The sequence below is a fragment of the Glandiceps talaboti genome, chromosome 6 (assembly GCF_964340395.1).
Source record: "Glandiceps talaboti chromosome 6, keGlaTala1.1, whole genome shotgun sequence".
Lineage (NCBI taxonomy): Eukaryota > Metazoa > Hemichordata > Enteropneusta > Spengelidae > Glandiceps > Glandiceps talaboti.
The window spans coordinates 16,754,416-16,779,874 of record NC_135554.1 but is presented as its reverse complement, the minus strand read 5'-3'; the positions used below and the strand labels follow the sequence as shown (position 1 = coordinate 16,779,874).

The 25,459-nt window shown below is 34.0% G+C and overlaps 2 protein-coding genes across 2 annotated transcripts in view; one reads left to right on the top strand and one right to left on the bottom strand.

The window, feature by feature from the left end:
• Positions 1 to 2,789, bottom strand: part of LOC144436690 (ribitol-5-phosphate transferase FKTN-like) — a 5,495-nt gene extending 2,706 nt beyond the window's left edge. Inside the window, exons 1-4 of the mRNA XM_078125538.1 lie at positions 2,255 to 2,789; positions 1,653 to 1,709; positions 1,017 to 1,220; positions 181 to 470 (exon numbers count right to left, since the gene is read on the bottom strand). Coding sequence (XP_077981664.1) covers positions 181 to 470; positions 1,017 to 1,220; positions 1,653 to 1,709; positions 2,255 to 2,383 — 680 coding nt within the window. The 5' untranslated portion in view covers positions 2,384 to 2,789. The remainder of the gene's footprint in view (positions 1 to 180; positions 471 to 1,016; positions 1,221 to 1,652; positions 1,710 to 2,254) is intronic.
• On the top strand, positions 2,739 to 25,459 carry LOC144436691 (solute carrier family 35 member E1-like). The gene is made up of 7 exons (XM_078125539.1): positions 2,739 to 3,327; positions 7,021 to 7,091; positions 9,512 to 9,649; positions 16,904 to 17,029; positions 18,792 to 19,037; positions 24,119 to 24,257; positions 24,863 to 25,459. Exons 1-7 carry the CDS (start codon positions 2,988 to 2,990, stop codon positions 25,174 to 25,176), a joined length of 1,374 nt encoding a protein of 457 aa, XP_077981665.1. The 5' UTR covers positions 2,739 to 2,987; the 3' UTR covers positions 25,177 to 25,459.

Below are 25,459 nucleotides of genomic sequence, written 5' to 3'. Positions count from 1 at the left end.
AAAACTGAAGGCCCCTAAACTTGGTTTTTTACTTTGAAGGGTGTGCCTTTCAAATTTCATGTCTCAGAGAGAAACATTCCAAATGGGTGAAAGCTCACTTTTTTTTCAATTCCAGTATGACTGCCCAGTCATACAATGAATTTTATCAGAGAGAAACATGTCATTTTATAATACACTTACTTGTCATATGCACCAGCATGATGACCAATCACAAAGTCTGTTGCATTCAATCTAGTCATATTAATACTACTCTTCAATGTCTCATGTATAGTGAGTGGTCCATGCCACCAATAATTATTATTTCTTTCGTATAAAATAACAAGATGTATCAAATGTTTGAGATTATAGAATAAATAATGTAAGGAAACATCTTTGGTTCTCAGACCATTGATTGAGAGTAGTCTCGGATCTTCTCCCGATGTATGTGTCCATGAAAAACCATTTTTTTCCACTGCATAGAAGAATTGCTTCTAAGAAGAAAAAGATTTGGAGTCATAGCATACATTTTTTATCTTTCATAAATGTATCATTTGTAATCACAAATTAATTGCTACTGAATAATACTGAATGCTGTGTCTCAATGAATTCTATTGGTCAGTTGATTCAGAATCCTTTGAATCAAAGAATGCTATTGGTCAATTGTGATTTCCATGAATTGATGAGTTCTATTGGTCAGTTGATTCAGACTCCTTTGAATCAAAGAATGCTATTGGTCAATTGATGATTTCAATTGGTCATGATACAATCATCACTATTTCTATAGAATCAATTTACAATATAACAATACAGACTGGAAAACTTGCATCCATTCCCTACCAGGCAAACTTTCAGATTTAGATGAAGAAATTAATCTAGAATTAGTGTTCTACAAAATTAAACTAAAGACCTCAACAAGTCTTGTTAGTTCTAAATATGGAACTTGACTGTGAGTAAAATCAACAGCATTGAAAATTGGTCATTTGGACCAATTTTTTTTTTAAATGTCCAAAAAGAGTGTACTTAATCTTGTCACTAACCTGTACACTCCAATGTTTATCCACTATTGCGAATGTAGTGAGGGGTCTATCATGGCATAGATACTTGCACTGAGTGTTTCTAGTTTTCACAGTGTTGTCGAACACTTTCTGAGTTTCAGCTATTTTCAACAAAACACTTGGCTCAATTAAGAAGACTGGAAGATTGTATGAGGCAGCAGTGGCTAGAAAAGACTTGACTGTACTCTGTCAAATAAACAATGCACAATGTATACATTGAAGTGACTTCAAACCACTATGTCTGTATGTTCTGATTTCTTAGTTACATAAGACAATTGCTGTTAAGGCCAAAGTTGGACTAGAAAAATAAAACTGAGTATGAAAAACAGTTGTATGGCAGAGCTATGGATGTAAGTGTAAGGATAAATAATCAATTATGAGTAATTCCCCTTCCCTCTATAAGCATAAATTTCATTCTCTGAGTGAATGTGATAATCTGAGAGAGAGAGAGAGAGAGAGAGAGAGAGAGAGAGAGAGAGAGAGAGAGAGAGAGAGAGAGAGAGAGAGAGAGAGAGAGAGAGAGAGAGAGAGAGAGAGAGAGAGAGAGAGAGAGAGAGAGAGAGAGAGAGAGAGAGAGAGAGAGAGAGAGAGAGAGAGAGAGAATACCTATATACTTACATGAGAATCAGTAAACTTCTGGTGGCCACTGACATCTACAGATGAGGCTAAATTACTCTGTAAACAATATAAACAACACAGAAATGTATCAATGTGTAACCATTTAATTGAACAACTGTACTACCTATATGTACAGCTTGAACAATATAACTTTTAGAAGTTTCCATTTTGATTTGTCACCATATGAAATAAACTAGTGTTTATCTCAAGTTTTCCATAGACACTAGAGGTTGTTTATGATGTCTCCTTTAATTCCTACATTTACTGAAGAACATGACTTTATTCTCACCACAAAGTAGGTGCTGTGTATGATTTGATACGTTACGTTTCTAAATGGCCTGCAACGTGTCCTTACTTTCGAAAAAGTTTCCAGCTTGGGAGGGGACATCCTCTCCCATACCCTCCCAACCACTAGCAGTCATCATGGGAATGCTATCTATACCCCCCATCAAGATTGAAAATAAAGTCCTGCTGGCTATAAAGTACCTCAAAGTATAAGTTAGCACTCAATGTGACACATATCTGATGCTACGACTTTGATACGTGACAAATATGCAAATGAAGCACCAACTAGCACTGTCTGTTATTTGTTAATTACTTACTCTTTTTAGGGTATGTCCGAGGTCATCATTTTCACTTGTGGTAAACTTCATGAAGTATATTTGCATAATCAAGAATATAAAACTAATAAACAGTAGGGAAGTGATGAGATGTACTTGGTATCGACTCATAATCCAGTCTCGTGTTTCAGTAGTATATTATGGACATGTTAGTTCCCTGTCCGTTTACGACGACGCGACGCCCATCCCTGCGTGTGTATATATTATTAAATTTCTTCTCTGGCAAATCTTGCACTTACTTGGTGTTCTCTCAATATTCAATGTTGTGAGCTATTTCACGCAAATACTGCGTTATGAATACGAGGGTCGCGTTTGCTTTTGTTCGCAACCTCCCCAGACGAGAAATGTTGACATTTCAAAGTTGTTTACGTTAAAATGCTGTCTGAAAAGTGTGGTACATGGGCGCAGCCATTTTGAAGTTGAAAGGGCTTACAGAGGTGAATGTTTTCGTCATCGGGGATTAGACCCCCTAGCATACGTTGTAAATGACGTCGTACTCGTGGCAACGTACTGTCGACTCAACTCCCTTTCCAATTTGTCTTTCAAATGTCACCACTTGCCTAACTTCCTTTTCAAAATGTCTAACTATGAATCACGTCTTTTTCTGAACTGACATCGGTTTTAGAGATCGGAAAAGCGCGAAGATACATTGGTCAAAAGATATTCCTTTCAATTCTTACTTGATTGGTTGGGAGGTTGACACGAAGCCGGTAAGATGGCGTCTGGCAATATGACAGACCGGACAATAATGCAGGAGTTCCTCCGGATTGTTTTTCTGTGTTCGATATGGTACGCAAGCAGCGCCGGACAAAATGTCATTGGAAAGAGAGTACTGGACTATTTTCCTTTTCCTTTAACAATCACTATGTCACATATGTTTTCCTTAGCCGTTTATTTGGGACCTGTATTGAGAGCTTGGAATGTTCCAGTCGGACCACCGGTCGACAGAAAGTACTATTTATGTGTTATTGTACCACTAGCCTGTGGAAAATTTTACGCTTCTGTATCTTCGCACTTTAGTATATGGAAAATGTCTGTGTCTTATGCTCACACAGGTAAGTGTGCACCACGTATCACATATGGCTTGACATACAAGGATGTATCTGCGTCAACAGGAAGGGGTTTGTACTGATTACAGAAAACGGATCTGAGTTACTATTATGACCCCGGTATGCCCGGTTACTACATCACTACCAATACATCCATCTATGGTTATATTGTCAATTGTTTCTGTGAAACATGCAGTGACAACAAATATGTTGACTACACATTACTAAAGATCAAAATGTAACCAATGACATGCCATTAATTTATTTCATTTGATGGGTTTGATTTGGGTTATAATTTATTTCATTTGATGGGTTTGATTTGGGTTATACTTCCATGGTTTTAGCATGGATGTATTAGGGAGCCTAATACATCAATGGTTTTAGTAACTAGTTATGTTATTACTTAGTAAGAGCATTTAGAGATATTATCATGTATTCAAGTATCTATCTGTCAGTCTCTGTTGTCTGTCTGTCTGTCTGTCTGTCTGTCTGTCTGTCTGAAGGGGAGGGGTAACTGAGGGGTCCTGGCTGTAATTTGACTTTGTACTTTCTATTCTGAGGTACACAGTACATAGTAACAATTTCAGTCTTATTATTGCTCCTAAAACGTAAATAATTCTTAGAATTTGAATTTTGTTTGCATCATTGATGCAAGTGGCAAGTATGTGGCCTCCACAGACCACTGATTCTCTTACGTACATTCCCGGTATCATACAAATACATATATAGTTAATACATGTAGATTCAAATACTATCACAATGTCAATGGTCAAGGAAAGTCTTGGAAAAAGAATACTGTTCTTCAAGGAAAATTAGTAAAAGGAAGGGGAAGGAAACCAGCATAATAAGTTAGCTTAATACTAATATCAGCCATCAATTCTATTTGATATAGGTTAGGGTATCATGTTATCAGTCATGTATATTCTTTACATGTATCATGAGATAAAGATATCATAAAAGCAATAACTGACGGACTGTGGGTTTCTTGAGGCGTTGGTGGTGATGATGATGGCGTAGATGAAGATGATAACTGATGCACTATGGGTTACTTAGAGGTAGTGGTGGTGGTTGTGGTGGTGGTGGTGGTGTTTGTTGGTTGGTTGGTTGGGGGGGGGGTATTGAATGCATACATGTATTATGAAAGGAAGTAATTTCGATGTGAAATGATAGGAAATTAGCCATTATGTGATTGTCATAGATTATTTCATCCAAAGATAATAAGAATGATAATATTAATACATGTAGAGTAGCAGTGGGGAAGTTGCAAGAAATTGAATTACAGTAAATTGTGTATTTTTATTAATAGCCACATTATAAAAGTTACTGAATAAAACAAGATTACTCTTGTTTTCAGATATGTGTACACATATTTATGGTAATTAGGTATATATTATATATCTGTAATAATATAAAAGGTATCATTCATAGTTTATTTCATTTTTGGTGTTGAATTTAGGACAATACCAATGATAATGACGCCATAATCATTCCCTTGTATACATAGAAATAATTCATGAGTTGTAAGTGTTTTTATGTACAGAGTGTAGAGTACAAAAACACACTTGCACATAACCTCATGAATTCCTAGTATATTTTACTGTAAAGAAAAAAGGTGTAACATTGCTGATGAAAATACTAGAAATATTGGTGGTAGATTGCAAAGCAGACATGTGGATATGAATATTTCATAGCATTGGAATTTTATGGACGAATAAAATTATTATGTGTATTATATGATAAAATATGAGAACAGGTGTAAAATGGTACATTTACATTATGGAAATTTTATGACCCAATCAATTAATTAGTCACTTTAAATTAAATGAGATCATAATTATGGTGGTACCAGTATGCAGACTGTTTTGAAGTGTAAAATACTGAACTAATACTTTAATATGAAGGTCTCAAATTGAATTTTACTACTTTGATGAAAATTTCAATAAATGTCTCAAATTTCAAACACAAAATTAAAGGTTTGGTAATTTCATAAGTTATAAGTAATATTTTTATGATACTGTAGGATTGTAGAGAATGGCATATTTTCTTGGTAAGGCCTAATAAAAAAAGTTGTTTGGTTTCGGTTACCCGACCCCATCTAGTTTTTCATGCTGACTCTAAACTTTTTTTTACGTAGTCAAGAAAAAAAAATTGCAAAAATTGTGAAGTCTCACAAGAAATAGTGGATGTGGAATCTGAAATCAACTGAAAAAGACAATATAAAACTGTTCTTTCAATCTGTAATGGGCTGTACATCTGATGAGAAGAAACCAATAACACAGAGAACATATGGAAAACCAACGGAAAACATAACTACCTGAACTAGACACTCACATATGGAAAATTAATTTTTAAATTAAATTTTTAAATTAAATAAAAAATCTACCTACCCCACCTATTCTAAAATTGAATGGAATCAGAACCACACAGTTTTTTTTAATGCCTAAAGGTTCCAAAAATACGAAACTTAAAAAATATACTTTTTTTCACATGTTTGATGGTACTTTTGGTGTCTATTGTATTGTTGGGAGGGTTTTTTTGTTGTTGTCCTATTGCAAACAAAAACCCCTTAACTTTCTCTTTTAATGTGTCCATTTATAATTAAATATGAAAATATGATATTGAAATTTAACATCAATACTAAAAAGTTAAGTATTAAAATACTTCATTACTACCAGTTATTAAATTGTTATGGTAGGTTTGACTATGTCTAAATAAATATGAAATGTGTAGAACTAGTGGAAATTACAAAACTGAATTATTACAATATTGAAATATGATATTAAATATTAAATATTGATAATCTGATGTGATAATGTCACTTAGATGCTAGTAGCATGGATCCAAATTTATTATTGCCAGAAGGAATACATTTTAATTGAATATTGAAGCAACTAAATGAAATTTCAGACTCTTAAAAAATATGAATTAAAAGCTTTTAGTTGAGATCAGTTGTGGAAATGAAAGTATAAATGATGTGTCTTCCAAAAATTAACGAGAAATTGGGTGTGTAACCTAGGTGTTGAGGATGTGTTGGCATAACTTGATGATTTATGGATGTGTGGGAGGTGTAGGTGTTGGTTCCTGTATATCTGCAGGTGTTAAGTACAAGAAACATGTTGATGTCTGCTATTTCATATCTGCAAGGTGCAACAAATTTATTATTAGATGTAGAGGAAAATGTAATAAAGGTGTTCATAAATGAAAAGATAATTGATTGAAATAATTTTTTTTTGAATATAAAACTTTCATGAATTTGGTAAGTTGTTTTTGAACATTTATTTCTATCAACCATTAGACCTTAAAAAAAAGATTGTTTCGTTTTGGTTACCCGACCCCAACTAGTTTTTCACGCTGATCCTAAATTTGTTTACGTCTCGAGAAAAAAGTAATAAAATTGTGAAGTCTTGCAAGAAACGGTGGATGTGGAAACTGACATCAACTTAAAAAGACAATTAAAACTGTTCTTCCAATCTGTGAAATGGCTGTACATCTGATGAGAAGAAACCAATAACACAGAGACCATATGGAAAACAATGGAAAACATAGCTACCTGAAAAATTGAGCACAATCATAACTACATAAATTTTTTAGGCCTTATTGCAAGGTTAATTTAAATGTCAGCATTATAGTATAGTGACTTCATTGTATCAGTTCTAATTAGTCTGTAACTTTTACTTTTCTGTTTGTTTTTATCCCTAGTTAAGGCAATGATGCCGATATTTACAGTGACCTTATCAAGAATTATTTTAAAAGAAAAACAAACTACAAAGGTAAGTTGGGATTTTTCTTTGATGTTAACAAAAAAACACCATCAATTTTAACTTGATTATTATTCCGATTGATATCAAAACTATGTTATAACTCTGAAAAAGAGAGGATTTTCTACAAAAAAAAAAAATTCAAAGAACATTGAAGTGTAAAGGCTCTGGTGAAAGCTTCTCAATGAAGATTTCTAAAAAAACTCACAAATATTTTGACTATGATTAAAATGTTAGTACTAACTGTCCAAGATATGGGGTACAATGTAGACAATTATAGCCTGCGTAGCATGGAATGTGGAAGTCAGAAATAAATATAATGTAGATATACTGGTAGCAGTCAGTCTGTTACAATCTTTTATCTCTATGCTAATACTGTGAGAAATGTCAAAGTTTAATTCTTTTTTCCCTGTACACAAATACTCTTTTAAAAACCCTAATCCTGCCGCAGCCATTATCTTTTACAAGAACTTTCCCTGAAGAGGGTTGATTTACCCTGAGGTTTAGACAAATACATGTATACATGTATTTCCTTCCTTTTATTCTCGTGATGTTGATTTTACTTTGGCAGTTTGTGCAGAATGTTAAATAGTCAGACAGTTGTTACTATTCTTAGTAATAAAATGCCTTTTCAGTGATGAACCCAGCACAGTCGTTACTATTTTTAGTACTAAAATGCAATTTCAGTGATGAAATGAGCACAGTTGTTACTATTTTTAGTACTAAAATGCAATTTCAGTGATGAACATTTGTACATACACAGGAATAGTTGCATCCAATACAGGGCACAAATTCATTCACACAGAAAAAAAAATAGATTAGAGCCAGACAACACTGAATGTCTTTCAGACCATGGTTTCGTTGTCGTAAAGTATTCATTCATACCTGGATACAATTCAAGAGGTTTGATGTGTACAATACAACTGTTGGTGATGTCATACAGTTGAGCCATTTATCAAAAAACATAGGCTATTACATCAGATATTTACACAAATAAATGAAGTCAACTATTTTTATCAGAATAACATTTGCCTGTTTTTACATCATATTTTATACAGATAGTCAGTAACACCTGTTGTCGTCTGACTAAATTTGGAAACAAAATATGACAAAAAAACAGCTGAGCAGAAGAACTATTCCATCCATACACATTTTGCTTGCTCTAAATAATGTTGAAATTCCATACTGTAATTTTTGATCATTATAAGTTGACATCCAATTCTATCATTAATTCATGAAAAAGAAGGAATACTATTGTGTGTACATCTTTACACTGAAAAAGTCATCGGTGTGAGTGGTTGCTGAAATGAAGTTTTGTTCAAAGAGTGGTCACGTCACGTCACTAGATAAATTATGTACATATATGTAATTAATAAAAATAAATAATTGTATACTTGCATACATTCTCATTATGGCTATGTTACTTGTCAACACAGAATATTATCATGTGTTGTTGTCAGAGATGTGTAGATAAATTACGTTGTTTTTTTGCTAAAAATTTAATTCTTCATTTGTTATCATTTTGTATTACTTGATAATGTATGAAGCCTTTAGTAGTAGATATAACAGTATATGGTAACAGTATGGTACCGGTAGTACCAACGAATCTGTAAAGCCTTCAGTAGCAAATGGGTATATGGCAGAAATATGGTAGTAACTAAAAATGAGGTTTTTAGTAGCAAATATAGCAGTATATGGTGCCAATATGGTACAATATCGGTAGTCCCAAAGAATGTATGAAGTCTTTAGTAGTAGATATACTAGTACATGGCAGAAATAAAGTAATAGTGTATGAAGCCTTTACTATACCGGTATATGGTAGAAATATAGTAGTTGATCTAGTTTATACAAGTCAACACATGGTTATATATTTGATGCAGTGTAGCGAAATATTAATAAACTTGGTGTCTTGCTTCCCGTCTATTCTTTCCTATACCGGTATCGCAGCATTTTCTCTCTTTTCTTACCGCTGACCGGTATCGCTTATATTTCACTGAAAGTTTGGTATATGAGATTTAGTTACTGACTCATGATTGGCTGATTCACGCATTTGCACATGTCAGTCACACTGGTTACACCTACCATGGGTACAAATATTGATATTTGTGATGTGTTTGCAGTCGGAATGTATTCATGGAGCTCTTTCCACTGGCAACAATTGAAGTAAACACATTTAAAATGAAAAAAATTGATAAACATTATATTACATTATAAGCGAAAGTCAGAGCTGCCGTGACTGTAATTTTATCATCAATATGAAAATATTCAACAAGGAAATTTTGTACAAGAAGTCAACGTGAAATATCACTAGAATGCGTAGAGACATATTTGAGTGGTATAAAGTACATTTATCTCTGTTTCCAAATATTTTCAAAGTTCTGTGTGAAACAATGAAATATGTTTTATGAAGTTCATTTTTTTATCTCCTCTAGGTATATTTATCTCTGCTTCCGATAATTTTTGGAGTTCTCCTAGCAACAATGACAGAAATTTCCTTTGATGTATTAGGTTTATTATCAGCACTTTCAGCTACTATTGCATTTGCTATTCAAAACATTTACACAAAAAAGGTAAGTTTCATTTGTTTTTCACATTATTTCTGTATTATCCGTGTTCAGTCAACATAAGTCAGTATTATTTGAATGTTACTAAGGAATGACTGCACAATGTTACACAAGCTCAATAAAGGAACCTTGTTAAGGGGGGGGGGGGGGTCTGATGGTCAATAAACAAACTTTGTTCATTTAGGGGGAGGGGGGTCTGTTCATTAAAGGCACTCCGTTTGTATAGGGGTAGGGGGTCTGGCATCAATGCGATTACTGAATGTCATGTTGCATTTTTAATTAAATTCTGAAAACATCCACGTATTCAATGCTATGATAACAGGTTCTGTATTTATGACCGAGATCATGTTGATAAGTTGATTAAAGTTTACTGCTAATGTGATATACAGTGCTGGGTTTCTGGTTAGTATTTTATGTGTTTACCATCAAGTTTTACATTGCACTACAATTCATATATAAATGTGTCGAAGTTGCATTTGTAAACATTCATTTAAGGGAGGGGAGGGAGTTTAGGCATAAACAAAATGAAGTTCGTTTATTGAGCGTGTTTGACATTGTTCGATTGTCCCCCGATATATAACGTTAGATCAAAATACATGTGTATGCCACTATTGTGTTCCCAACTTAAAAGAAAAAAATCATAAAATATGAAACTTAAATCTCAGTTGCACTTTCCCTTGACTTAATTAGAATCCACCATATTACAGATAGAATATAAAATAATTATCAGTAGCTGTGTGTTTACAAATCCTGAGATATTTTGACCCCTTTCCTGTAGACCTTGCCAAAAAGTGGTTCCATTGACATTTTTTGGAGAGACCTTTTTGAATAAGCAAAGTGCTGTGATAATTCCTTAGTAGTGTAGTGATTTTATCTCCAAGTAGTCTTTTTACTATACTGACTGTGACTTCCATATCAGTCTTGAGAAGACGACAGGTATGCAAGTCAGAATCGGCACCAGGAACATGTAGTCTTGCTGCTAGATGTTCAGGCTTTCTTTCGATGATATAACTATAAGCGAACGAAGTTCGCATGTGAGGGCTTGCCCGAACAGTCTAGCGAATGTCATTTTCAGACCGGACATTCCATTGAGATTACGATAATCGGTGGGTTGGGCCATATATGCATATATATACTTTAATATATTCAATCTCTGCATGCAGGTGTTGACAAACACATTTACGTCATTACTATGGCTTATCGTTTATGGTAATTGTGAGTTTGATGAGTGTGTAGACGTTGTCATTCACACATTTCAGTTAACGCATTGGTGGTTATTTATACAAGCCCCTCCTTAAGATGAATATGCATGAAAATTTAGCTATTGTCCTCTGTTTGTGCTTGTCGCTAATACGGTTCGCTGATTGGCAGTTATTTATATCCTGATGACATTCGCTAGACCTCGGATGTTCCATCCTCAATAGCGTTGTTCGGCTGTGTGTCGTATTTTATCGGAAGAACATCCGAGGGCTAGCTGATAGACTACATGAACATGCTACTTTCAAAGAGACATTTTGAATAAACAGAGCCCTCTGGAGACAGTGGTGAATGGTGTGATTTCTTTCCAAGGAATCTTTCGACTAAATAGAACCTACTGGTCATGAATTGATGTGAAAGATAAATGTACTTCTCATAGTTTTTAGTTTCACTTTTTATATGGCCTTGAGCCTGATCAAACAATAAATAAAAAATAAAATAAATAAATAAATAAAATAGTCATGGCAAGAAAAGAGGCACGTAAATATGAAATGAGATATTTCATCATTATCACAATAAAAATTTCACAGATTTAGATCAACGCTATTTTAATTATCTGTGATTCTACTAAACAATACCTCTAGAGGGAGACACATACATGCATTGTAAAGGACTATTGCATTTCACATAATTGAAACCGTTGCTGTGTAATTTTAACAGGAAATTGTATTTTGAGAGTTAATTTCCTTATGCTGTATAGTATGGTATCAGTATTATGATTACCAGTATGTGCCAGTGTTTATTGACTAATTTTACAAGTATAATCTTACACCTACTACCAAACCAGAGTGACTATAGAGTTTCAATTAGGCAGGACAGTGTTTTTTACTACCAAACCAGAGTGACTATAGAGTTTCAATGAGGCAGCATAATGTTTTTACTACCAAACCAGAGTGACTCAATAGTTTCAATTAGGCAGGACAGTATTTTTTACTACCAAACCAGAGTGACTATAGAGTTTCAATCAGGCAGCATGGTGTTTTTTACTACCAAACCAGAGTGACTATAGACTTTCAATGAGGCAGCATAATGTTTTTACTAACAAACCAGAGTGACTATAGAGTTTCAATGAGGCAGCATCTCGTTTTTACTAACAAACCAGAGTGACTATAGAGTTTCAATGAGGCAGCATCTCGTTTTTTACTGACAAACCAGAGTGACTCAATAGTTTCAATTAGGCAGCATCACGTTTTTTGTTACAAATTGATAAAACAAATTACAGACTGATAGTGCACAAGGATATAAAATATATTTTGTCTCACTGTAAACACAAATCAACATCACTGTTAGAGGAAACAATAAAGACTCAAACATAAAACTATTTATTTATGGCCACAGTGAAATAAAATGCTATTTCAGGTATTGGAAATTGTCACCTGAGATGGATCATTCATCTGAGTGCTAGGGAGTCATTATACTGCAGTATGGGTAAAACTAAAGATTGACAAATTTTGACCACTCATCAATAGTAATATTTTGTGATTGTTATTTGCCATGAGTTTGTAAGGTTACCTTTTGTATCTAAAATCCTACCTTCCCAGCAAATGTTATCAAATCTTGGTTCTTTTTCATTTTTTTTTTTCAAAATGTGAAGAATTTAAAATCTATTTGGATATTTTTCTTACCATACAGCCCTCTCCCTTTTCTGTCTCAAGTGGGTTGATTTAGCATCTGATTGTGAAATGTATTATTTTGATGACTTACTTACGTAGGTGGTGAGATTTCAGGAATCAAGCAGTTTTGAAATGCCAACTACAAATTAACTGTAATACCCATCCACTCCCCACCCCCACCCACCCCCACCCCCATATGCAACAGACAGAAAAATATGGTCCTGGTGAAAACATGGCATATCTTCATATCTCTCAACCAATGCGAATGCGAGATTGATGGCATGTCATTTCCAGATATAGAAGGTGACAATTTGGAAAGTAGAAGGCACTTGGTATAGCTCATACCTCTACCTCTACCAATTATGGACCAATGATGAGATATACAGTACATGGTCTAACATTGGTAGAGGTATGCGTTGTATGTACCAAGTGCCATCTACTTTCCAAAATCTCCCCAGTACATGGGCATGTACTGTATCTCATATACCGGTAGAAGGTGACATTTTGGAGAGTAGAAACACTAGGTATTGCACATACCATACTCTATCTCATATAGAAGGTGACATTTTGGAAAGTAGAAAACACTAGGTATAGCACATACCATACTGTATCTCATATAGAAGGTGACATTTTGGAAATACTGGGTAAAGCGCATAACTGTACCAATGTTGGTAACCATGTACTGCATCTCATTAAATTCAGACTGTACAGATTAATCAACAGCTGGAATTTAAGTAGACACATATAACAATCATTACCTTCATAGCTATAATTCTCTGCCAACATTGTAGCAGACCTGAACAGATGATACCTACCATATCTGCTGTGTAACCTTTCTAGCAAACTCTGTGAACAGTCTCTTGTATAAACACACTTTCATGTTTCCCTAACTTATATTTCCAATATAGTGTGCGTGTGTGTGTGTGTGTGTGTCTGCGTGTGTGTGTGTGTGTGTGTGTGTGTGTGTGTATGTGTATGTGTGTGTGTGTGTGTGTGTGTGTGTGTGTGTGTGTGTGTGTGTGTGTGTGTGTGTGTTAATACTAATAATGAAGGCATCTCTGGAGAGAACAGTGATCAATGCAATATTAATAGCAGAGCATAATATACTTAATATCAGAAATTAGGAGATCTGAAATCATTCAGAGTTTCATGCTTCTACGGTCATCAGATGCCTGGGTCAGATTGACAGGGTCTGTATATATAATGGTATATATCTATATATCTACCAGTTGACACATTAGCTCAGCTGGCTAGAGCACTCTGGCTAGTATTCAGGGGACGTGAGTTCAAATCGTACACATGTTACTTTTCTTTCCTCAATATATTGAATTTCTACATTATGTGGGTGAGTTTCATCTGTACGACAATTGAAGTTAAAAGAGGTGGGTGGGAGTACATCGAAATGTTGACAAAATGTGAGGTAGAAATTAAAGATGTCTTGACCAGTCACTATAATCTTCTGATGATCTTTATTAAAACCAACGTTTCAGAAACGCTACAGTTGCCTTCTTCAGGGTAAAACTAATAGATAAAATGGATAAAAACGAAAGTCACAAACTGCTAAAAATGAATACATGAATAAAATGCTACAGATATGGAAATAAATGTATTAGTTATATATATATATATATATATATATATATATATATATATATATATATATATATATATATATATATATATATATATATATATATATATATATATATATATATATATATATATATATATATATATATATATATATATATATATATATATATATATACTCAGTATATGTAAGTTGTCTATGCGGGAGTAAGCAGTGCTCAATACGTATGTATGCAGAGCGGTATTAGTTATATTACAGTGTATATTTTTCATGACAACAAATACTTTTTTATAATATCACAATTCTTTAAGTTTTCATGTCTATCAGTAAGTTAGCTATAATGAGATTTCAGTTTATATTTTGATATTATTATTTATAATAACTTAAAAAGTAAATTTTATAATAACATATATTATATCAATATTCTGGCACTTTCCGTAGATAAATATATTTTACACAAATTGTGCCAATGAGCAAACAAAATTTACCACACCTGAACAGTTGTTTCAAACTTTTGTTTATTTTTCATTAAATGTGATTTTTGGATTTGCTGTGATCCCAAAATTCTAACATTTTAATTCATCAATCATTGAAATGAATATTCGATTCGCTTCATTTTGAAGTGTAAATTCTAGATTTTTAGATGTCAATTGTAGATGCCTTACTAAATTATAGAGTAGGAATCACTGTTGCCATAGTGATATATCTGTTGCCATAGGAATATATCTGTATTTGGAGAGATTATGCTCCTGTTCTTTGAAAGGAAATGTTTTGTACTACTCGTATATCAGACTTTTGAATTTGTCTTTAGGCATATATGTAGTTGCAATGATGTATCGTCGATATAAAAACATCCTATGTTATAAACAGGAAACAATTTCTCCCAACCTAACAGTCATAACTCTGGTCCTTTGGAAAGTAGCTTAAAATAAAAATGAATTTTGAAAGGGTAGGAATAACATAATATTTTCAATTATATTTCATTTTGTATGGGTTACAACAAAATCATGGCATGAGCATGTAACAGCTTGTAGCTTATTAATGACGTACACCATTGTGTGCATATGCAGGTGTAGATCCCTTCAAAGAGCTATACAACATGTAGAAGTGTTTAAAATGTGTGTATGGCGTTAATACTATATAGCATGCGTACACTTGTTGCCAATTTTGTTTTACAAGTATTAACTTGTACATTAAAGCTTTGTGTTTATTTTATTTTTTTTAAGAAATGATTTATTACTTTTCATCACAGGCAAGTCAATATTACACAATGATAAAAACAAAATAACAATAGACTACAATAGGACGGAAAAACCATACTTATAGTACCCAAAACATTAGCGACAAACATACAATAAAAATACAAAAAAACAACAACAAAAATGAAGAAAAAAAACAATAAAAGACAGCCTGTAAAGGGAATAGACAAACAAGTGCCAAGCACCTCTACTGGTATCCAACCAACATAAAAAATACATCTAAATATGTCATCAAACGGAATGTGACAACAACTGAAATTAGTAACAAATTCACTGACATCAAACAATTTTGCATTCACACATTTACAAGCAGAAGATCATGTACAAAAGACAGTAGGTTCACAGACTTCACAAACGTCTGGTAGTAAAAGGATGAAAGCATATATTTTGAACAGTTTGTTTAAAAAATCTCATTTATCTCCGAAAATTTCACTTTAATCACTTTTTAATTTTTATTTTGATTAATTTAGCAATATGTTTCATTTCTTTCCTGTTCTGGTTCATAAATAATTGATAACATGTAGAATTTAAGCGTTGGACTAACGTGTGTGTGTGTGTGTGTGTGTGTGTGTGTGTGTGTGTGTGTGTGTGTGTGTGTGTGTGTGTGTGTGTGTGTTAAAATTAAAATTAAATACCATTAAAAATCAGGAAACTTTTCAGGTAAATTTACTTACTGTCTGTAACAAATACACAAGATTAAAAGAGAAATCCATAAATTGTCTTCAAATTTGTGACTAAAAGTACCCGGGCTATTTTTAGTTTATGAGTTGGTTAAAGGTTATTCCTGTGTAAAGTCCTGATATACATTGAAGTATTATTGGAATATTGATAAAATTAATGGTATATAGAAATTGAATTGTAAATGAACGCCTGTCTCGTGTAACTCACACCACTGTCACTCAACTTTAGTCAGGTGATTTTAATTCACCAGGTGATGTGCAATTTGCACCACTGTACAACCTTGAAATGTTAGTAATTGAGCTCCTTAAGTTTGGATGTTAACCATGAAATGTGTCTAATAGAACTCCCTAGGTTTGGATGAAATAGCACTGATGAAAACTGTGACATGTCTAACAGAACTCCCTAGGTTGGATGAAATAGCACAACTTTGAAATGTTTGTAATTGGACTCCCTAGATTTGTATGAAATTACACTGATGATATAAACCATGAAATGTTAGAATTTGACACCCTAGGTTTAGATTAATGATCTTTGGCTTGACCTGTTTCCATTCCAATTCTCGGTACCTGAAATAGAATATTACTGCTTAATTCAATTTCTTGGACGACATCGTAACTTCTGCTCCACGCACTTCACATGCATTACTATAGGTGCGCGTGAGAATAAGTCAACCTTTCTTGTTCTATTTTGATCCTCTAGCATGAGGTAAAAAGCTATTGCAAGTACCGAGAATTCCCTCATCCATGTGAAGCAGGCTTTAATGTTTCACTTTCAGAATGTCAAGTATGATGGATTGGTTTCCCCATAAGTATCTCATAAATTATTAATCATATCATTATTCATATTTTTTTCCTTGTAGGCTCTTCACGATACGGGAGTTCATCATTTAAGGCTATTATTAATAATAGGACAGCTAGCCTGCTGGGGAATGATACCAATCTGGTTATTTACTGATGTAATCAAAATTTTAAATGATCAAGAAATAGTAAGTATTACACCATGCACAAACCAAGTTATTGTCTTTGAACACAAAATATGGATTTATATACCCTGGTTATCTAAATCACATATTCTGAGGTGTTCAAAATATGTGAAAATGTTCCAAATTGCCATATTTTTCCCAATATTTAATACATTACGCTTAAAGGGGTATATTTGATCATTCCTAATATTTATCTTCCTTCAACCGGAAAATACTCGTCACATAACAAGGCTCCTTAGGTCACTCATAATTTTCTTGGCTGAACGAAGAAAAAAATATTAGGGAATAATATCTAATTACCTTTGCTACAAATACTGATCATTAATTATGCATACCTCCAAATTTATCTCTCAAAGCAATAAAAAGTGATATATTATTAATATTTACCTCCTGGAGATAGTGAAATTACATACAATATTCTAATGCATTTTCAAAATGATAAAAACACACACTCGTAATTTTCTTGGCTGAACGAAGAAAAAAATATTAGGGAATAATATATAATTACCTTTGCTACAAATACTGATTATTAATTATGCATACCTCCAAATTTATCTCTCAAAGCAATAAAAAGTGATATATTATTAATATTTACCTCCTGGAGATAGTGAAATTACATACAATATTCTAATGCATTTTCAAAATGATAAAATTTGCATATATTATATTTACCTCCTGGAGATACTGAAATTACAATATTCTAATGCATTTTTAAAACAATAAAATTTGATATATTATATTTCCCATCAGTGAATAGCAATATTGTAATGCATTATTTATTGTTTTCACTTTTTTGATGGAGATGTTCTGTTTCCATCAAATAACAAATAATTTATGGGTTTTATTGTCATCTCATAGGAAGTTAATTATTTTCAAAAGTTTATTTCATTGATATATATCTGTACATACAGAAAATTTAGTCGATAAATGTTTCAACTCGTATCTAAAGTTATGAATGAAGCATTTGAAGGAGACGGAGTTGAAATTGCAAAAATGTGAAGTCTCGTGAGAAATAGTGGTTGTGGAAACTGACATCAACTTAAAAAGACAATATAAAACTGTTCTTCCAATCTGTACATCGGATAGGAAGAAATAAATAACACAGAGACCATTTGGCAAACAATCGAAAACCTGAACTAGACACTCATATGAAAATGATAATAATAATAAAAAATAAAAAATCTACCTACCCCACCTATTCTAAAATTGAGCGTAATCGGAACCATACAATTTTTGTTGTATTAGGGCAAGGGCAGACATACATTTGACAAGTTTAAACAGGCACAAATTTAAACTATTATTGGGATTTGTTGACATTATTAGCCAGTGGACATTGCTGTAGTTACATTCATAGATGTCTGTGTTTGTGTGAAGGAAATTAGAATGCTTGATTATGTGCCTTTTTTTCTGTGCTTCTGTGATGTTTGCAATAGCGCCCCCTAGTGTCATATTGTAAGAATGCAGGTTGTTGTTGGAACTTGGTAGTTCTCAGAATGATTTGCCGACGAGGATGTAATCAGATAGTTGTACATTTACTTGGACTGTTACTATTACTAATAATACTATACTGTAGTACATAGTGACTGTGTGTATGTTTAGTGTGTGTATGTATGTATGTATACATTGTACATATGTGTGTGTGTGTGTGGTGTGCGTGCGTGCATGCATGTTAGTCATTGATATTGCTAATCCAAATATTTAGTGTTATTCCTAACATCTAATTAGTAGTAGGTGACAGAGATTTGTGTTATTTTTTTCTTTCCAGTTACACACAATTCATTGGCTTCCAACTACATTCCTCATATTGACAACCGGATTTCTCAACTTTCTTCAAAACATTGTCGCATTCAGTGTTCTTTCGTTGGTTAGTCCGCTAAGTTATTCCGTGGCCAATGCAACAAAGCGTATTGTGGTGATAACGTCATCGTTGATGCTACTCCATAATCCTGTGACGATGTACAATGTATTAGGCATGCTGGTAGCCATCTTTGGAGTGCTCTATTATAACATGGTAGGTATCTTGTGTGTAAGAGAAATAATGAAGTCTGTATGACCTTGTTTGGAAAGGTGAAAGTTGAAAGGTCACAAGGTGGAATTAGTGAATTTGGATGATCTCTTGGTATATTTATTGGGTACTCTATGACAATGTGTCATGTTGGATAGATTGAAGGGGGTGGAGTTGTTATAGGACACTGCGTGACAATGTGTCATCTTGGATAGATTGAAGGGGAGGGGGTCGTTATAGAGCGCTGTGTATGTGTAGCTTGACCTTATTTGAAGGTGTTAGGCTATGTTACAGCATAATATATATTGTGTGGTGATGAGGAAATGCTTCTGACTTTGGGAGGCTGGCTGGGTGGGTTGGGGGGGATGAGGGGGTGAATACTTTACAATCCGTTTAACCTATCATGGTAAAATTAACACTGCTGTCTAGATTAACATCTGACTTTATTGATTATAACTTTCACTTTGCAATCAATAAACTATCCTAGTTGTTTGTATGTAAGGGTGTCTGTACGTAATAATTCCATTTTTCTCATCGTAACTCCTTCAGAATGATGGGTTGGCCGAGCGGGCTAAAAAAATGTTTAGAAAGTGAAAGTGTATGTGTACATGTTGGTGATACTTTCATTTCATAATTATACTTCAACTGTTGAAAACTTAGAAATGACAATTAAAGTCAGAAGGAAACTTTAAATCATTTGTTTTATTAAAGTTCCAAATAAATGATTATTTTCGCTCAGATATGTGATCACAGGGATGCCATCGTACAATCAGTGACGTCATGTTTTTCTAATCCTGCCATAGAGGGCATTATTTTTTTTCATTATTTTGCAAGATTGAAAACATACAGGGTCAGTCAGGTGATGAGAAACATAAGATTAAAGTACGGCCACCCTTACAAGAGCAAATTTTTGTTATAGAGAAATTTATCTGGATTGGATCGCCATGATAATAATTGTCTTTCTGTTATCCTTCAACCTTTTCCTTGCATTATAAATTTGACATCACACCTGGATTGTGATATATTTAAGCTTCTTAGGAGGTGGGGGAGATAAATTCTTCCACCTTACCTCAACCTTGACCCTCTAAGAAGCTTTAAATATGTCACTAATGATGTCCTCAAATGAACTTTCTTTAATTTTTAATCCAGATTGGCAGATTTTATTGTGTTTGTGTGGTTGCTATAGTGACCAGAATCCCCATTGTAGTTTTGTAAAAGTTGAAAAATGGACGATGGAACATACATCAAACCTTAAAAGTTTTTCTGTCAATTTACATGTTTGTATGACATCTGATTATTTCATCATAGCAAGGACTGAAAAGTGGGTTTCAAATCGGTGTGTACTGTACTTTGATGTTGTTTGTGTGTGAAAGTAGGAGCAGGTCAGATCAGGATAGTTTACAGTCATGCAAAAACAACCTTCCCTTTCATTGTCATGTACTCGAGGACCAGTATTGTCAATATTTATATGACTTGTGTTCCAGACATCGATTCATCACGATGTGACATCACAATTGACGCCACTAGGTGGACATTTTACGCGACTTGCAGACTACTAAACATTTCAACCCTACTTACCGTACTGTCTGCTGTCTTGCTCCTGTCAAATTGCCTACAGTCCGAAATTAATTTGTATTTTATGTAGTATTCTGTCACTCCCCCACATGTGATGATACACAAACTCACAATTACCCATCGGAATATCTGTCAGTGTCATGGAAAGAAGTTAACACCTGTTTCGGATACTAGTAGGCTAGTGTTTTCCAAACCAAACCAAATGAAGGCAGTAAAGTTGCAGAATTCATTAGTCTGAGTTTTTATGTCCTTGGTGGTGGTTTTCATATTGGGAAAGGGTGGTACTTTGATGTTGTAGTCAGCCAATTTGTTCTCACTTGAGACGAAAACAAGTGAAAGCTGGTAACCAATAATGATTAGGTGTGGTTACTTCAACTGACCATAGAAATCAGTCAAGCATTCAAGCGTAAACCAACTGTGATGTGTTTTTGTCAACATGGATGTAATACCTGTCCTGGATTTTACATTGAATGACATACTCATCTTTAAATTTAAATACTCTTCTGATTGGTTGTTTTTAGGATAGAAATTATTGTGACCCACCAATCATAAACCAGCTTTCTAAACTGATAAAATGTAATGGCCCAATCACTGTTCAGCTTCTTTATTTGAAACATTAGTTCCAAGTTACAAACTGCAAGTCGGAGACCAGCCTAGAAGCAATCATTTCTTTTCTATCTTTCATTTATTTTGCCAAGAAAAGTACAACTACCCACAAATGGATGAAATAGAATGTTTTAACGGACATCTTCACTCCGTGACAGTGGTTCTTGACAACAGCTCCAGTCAAGAATCTTGAGATTTTTATCAAGTTTCTTCATCATTATCAGCAGAATGTCTTAGCGAATACTGAACATTGATGTCAGTATTACATTGATTGGAATTACTGCATTCATGATTTGACCGTTCTGTGAAAAATGTTCCTCAATGTACACTTTGAAATGCTAACATTTAACGTGAAATACAAATTAGATTGTATATATGAGAGGCTCCGATATATTGACGATGTATGCTAACATTTAACATGAAATACAAATTAGATTGTATATTTTAGATGCTCCAAAATGTTCAACAGTGTTCATTTTGAGATGTTCAACGGTGTTCATTTTGAAATTCTAATATTTAACTTGAAAAATACATTTTTACTTGAGATACCCAAAATTAAATTTATTTCTGTCTTGATTACGATATTTTAGTGATAATTATTTTGAAAAATTGAAAGTGATTTAGATTTTATATGTCTGACGATATTTTCTTACTCCTAAATTGGTGATTTTGAAGCCGTGTAAAAGAACTAAAATACTGTTTACCTTGTTAGGAGGTTGTGTGATTTTGCCAAGTGGAACCCTTAACTGGCTTTTTAAGGAATAAAACCTGAAATACTTGAGACATGAACAACAATACAACGATACACTTCATCCCAGCAAAGGGTGTGTGTTTGGTCGTTTGTTCACAAGCAAACCTGATCACATTTGACAATTCCGGCTTTTTTAAAATGAAATTGAGCCCACAAAGCAGACTTTTCTTGATCTAATGTACGACGGATTGGTACTAAGTGAACCAGAAAATAAATGAAGTTTTGAAAGTCTTAAGTATTGTGTGCAAACTGAACAAACAACGATTTGCTAAATAGATTCTCTCTTAGTCAGACCGGTCATGTTGTTTTCGCTGCCGAAATCTTCACGTGAAATTGCGCATATCAATTATGCTCTTAAAGAGCTCACTCAAATCTTAATCGGCCCTTCATTGGAGGCAGAATGTAACGTCTAAATTTTCCTCCTGCTGTCATGCCGACAAGCGTATCAGGTGAACAAATTCACTAAATTAGCCGCTTCCAGACACGCATGTTTTAACATTTGTCAAGAGTCGTATTATGGGATTTTATTGGTTTTCAGAGACCACACCGGTCAGGTTACTAATCTGATCAATAAGAGGGACATGCGTGATGGAGTGGCATTCACACAACCTGTGCTTGCTTTGTGCATTGTCCCCATCTCAAGTGTTTTACCGTCTTAAAGAAACAGAACATTTACACATAGAATATACACACACACCCATGTCAGCATCAGTGCAAGAGCTTTTACTAAAGCCTCTAGAAACTAAATTAAAAAGCTCACTGATTAAAATTCTTCTGTGACGAACGCTCTAAACCTGCTGAAAAACTTGGCGGAGACAGCTGGTTTCGACGACCAGGTGTGGTGAACAAGAAAGTTGGAAACACTCCTCGAGTTTTCCATGCCACAGTTAAAAGAAAAGTTTGTTTAGCTACACAGTTAGTTAGCAATCAAAGCCAATGTGTGGAAGGCAGAGGAGAGAGACGAGTGTTTGCTAGATAAATTGTTATTCCAATGTAGGAAAACCATGCAAGACACACTATAAACACTCCGCTGTTGAATGTTGTATCAGTAAGTCAATATTTGACACTGGGTTGGCCTCTCAGTTGTGTTGGATTTATGTGTGAACAACCTCTGTAAATTTATTTACTGACCTAATTTGATCTTATCGAGGTGAATCAAAACACCAGTTCAGGGTGTAATGATGCCCATTCACTCTCAAGTAGTTAATGTGTTTTTTCCTTCAGATGCAACGACAGTAAAGACATTTTACAAGTACAATGTATTATCAAGTGATTCAATTTACAAAATAGTATAGTGCACTAACCCTTAATCAGTATCAAACACACACAAATTTTTGTCATGATTTGTTGAATTTAATTCATCACTGGACTGAATATCATGTTGAAAGTACCAAGTACAATATATGAACTCAACCTCGTACAGACATCCAAAATGAAATGTTTTTCTAAGTGAAATTGATTGTTCAATCAATCAATCAATCAAGTCTTTCTTTATTTCAATAACGGAACATACCTCCATTTCTCTCAGTAGGAGGGTTACAGAAATACGTAAGTACAATTAAAGGAGGCCAAAAGCACAAAACAGCTTAGAAATAAATTATTGTGCTTGATGCATGTAAAGAGCTACATGAAGCCTTAGGGAAAGTAAAACTCCAGTGAAAAAAAGAGTTCACATTTCATGTAATAGTGTCTATAAAAATAAAACTTGATTACTTCAATTTCATTGAACAGGTTTGAAAATATACAGACAAAAACTTTTTCTCAGAAAATTTTCTACACATTTCAGCAAAAGCAGTTAGCAAAAAATGAGACATCATAGAGCATTTGTCCAGTTATCCACAAAAAAAGTATTGATGAGACATTAATAGAGTACAGAAGTATGAAATAGTCTTTGTATGGAAATCAGGAGCTAGCTGCTTTCTCTCAATTTTAGTTCCTGTTTTCTTACAGTGGCAAACAGTTTCGTAACTTGTTACCTTTCTAACATTTTTATAGTATTCATGATCAAGTTTTGAATTGTGTGTCTGAAGCCAAAGTTTACAACTTTTCCCAAGGCTGTAATATCGACTGTAATTTGACATTTTTTTTTATCCCTACCTTTTCTTTTTCATAGCGTTTCACTGTCCATAGAGTCACACTTTTTTACCTTTTCTAGGTTGCATATAGACAGAGAAAAGCACAGGAAGAGATTGAGGGCAAGGAGGAAAAGCCCCGTCACCAAGCCGACGAGGAGAGTTCATGGATATTAGTGTCCCCATCAGATGTAGCATTAGCGTCATACCATCAAAGATCATGTGAGAACTTAAAAATTTTTTTAATCATAGCTACATTTGACAAATATTTGTTCATTTTTTTTCTCTTCCCCTTCTCCAGGCTAAGTATGAAGCCAACCGGGTCAAGAAACTCCTCCCTCTGTATACGAATGATTTCAAGGATCTTGACACAAAGATGGGAACTAGTCTTAGGCGAAATGGACTCTCTACTTCATCTTTTTATCACCTTTAAATTGCTGGCAAGCTGCTCCAACTCAAACTTCAAAGGTTTCTAAAGGCTTGTAGGAGGTGATGGGAGGAAGATTAAAACCCTAAACGGCAATGACAACATTTTCCCTAAAATGCATGTGTGCAATCAAAGCAATGTTTTCCTGCATTAATATTAATTAGCATATCAAAGTGATGATTTCCTGTATTAATTAGCATATGCATGCCTTTTGGCTTGAAGTGGTTTGGATCATATATGTAGGCAAACACTCACTGCTCTTTCCTTCTTTATCTTCTGCATGCTGACATACCAATCTTTCTAATTTATGATGCAACTTTTGCCAGATACTGTAAGTTTTTTGGAATCTTTTGCAAAATAATACATCTCTTCAATGGGCAAACCTCTCTATCTTTAACAGCTGCTCCACACCTTGCTATTGATATGACGCCTGCTGAAAAGACGAACGGTTATCTCAAAATCAGCGATGGACTCGGTGATGCCTTTGAAGCGGGTGGCCTTGTCATGAAAGATTTTGCGTCACCGTCATCGACATCGTCATCGACATCGTCAATGTCCTCTATTACCAACTCATCAGAAATGTCCAACAAACCAAATACAGAAAATCATGGAAAAGCAAGGAATTCTAGTAGGAGAGGGAATAGTCGGGATTTGAAGGAGAAGTTGAAAGTGAGATTCCAGACAGAATACCAAGAACCGACAAATATTGTGTAATATCTTGCAGTTACTTTGTAATGTATGTTTGGTTTTTTTTGTTGCATGGAATGTCACCCTTATATCTCCTACCTGTTTAATACATTGCACATCTCAATATAGCTTGTGTCTTGTAATGTTATTTATTTTTCGGCATGTCAATACTGAACTATGTATGTATGTACAATTGCTTTGGTCTGCTAATAGAGGTATATGTATTCACTTCAATCCACAGAGAGATATGCACTCATTTCAATCCAGTGTTATATTTCTCTTGGCAATAGATACCAAACTTCTGTAAAAA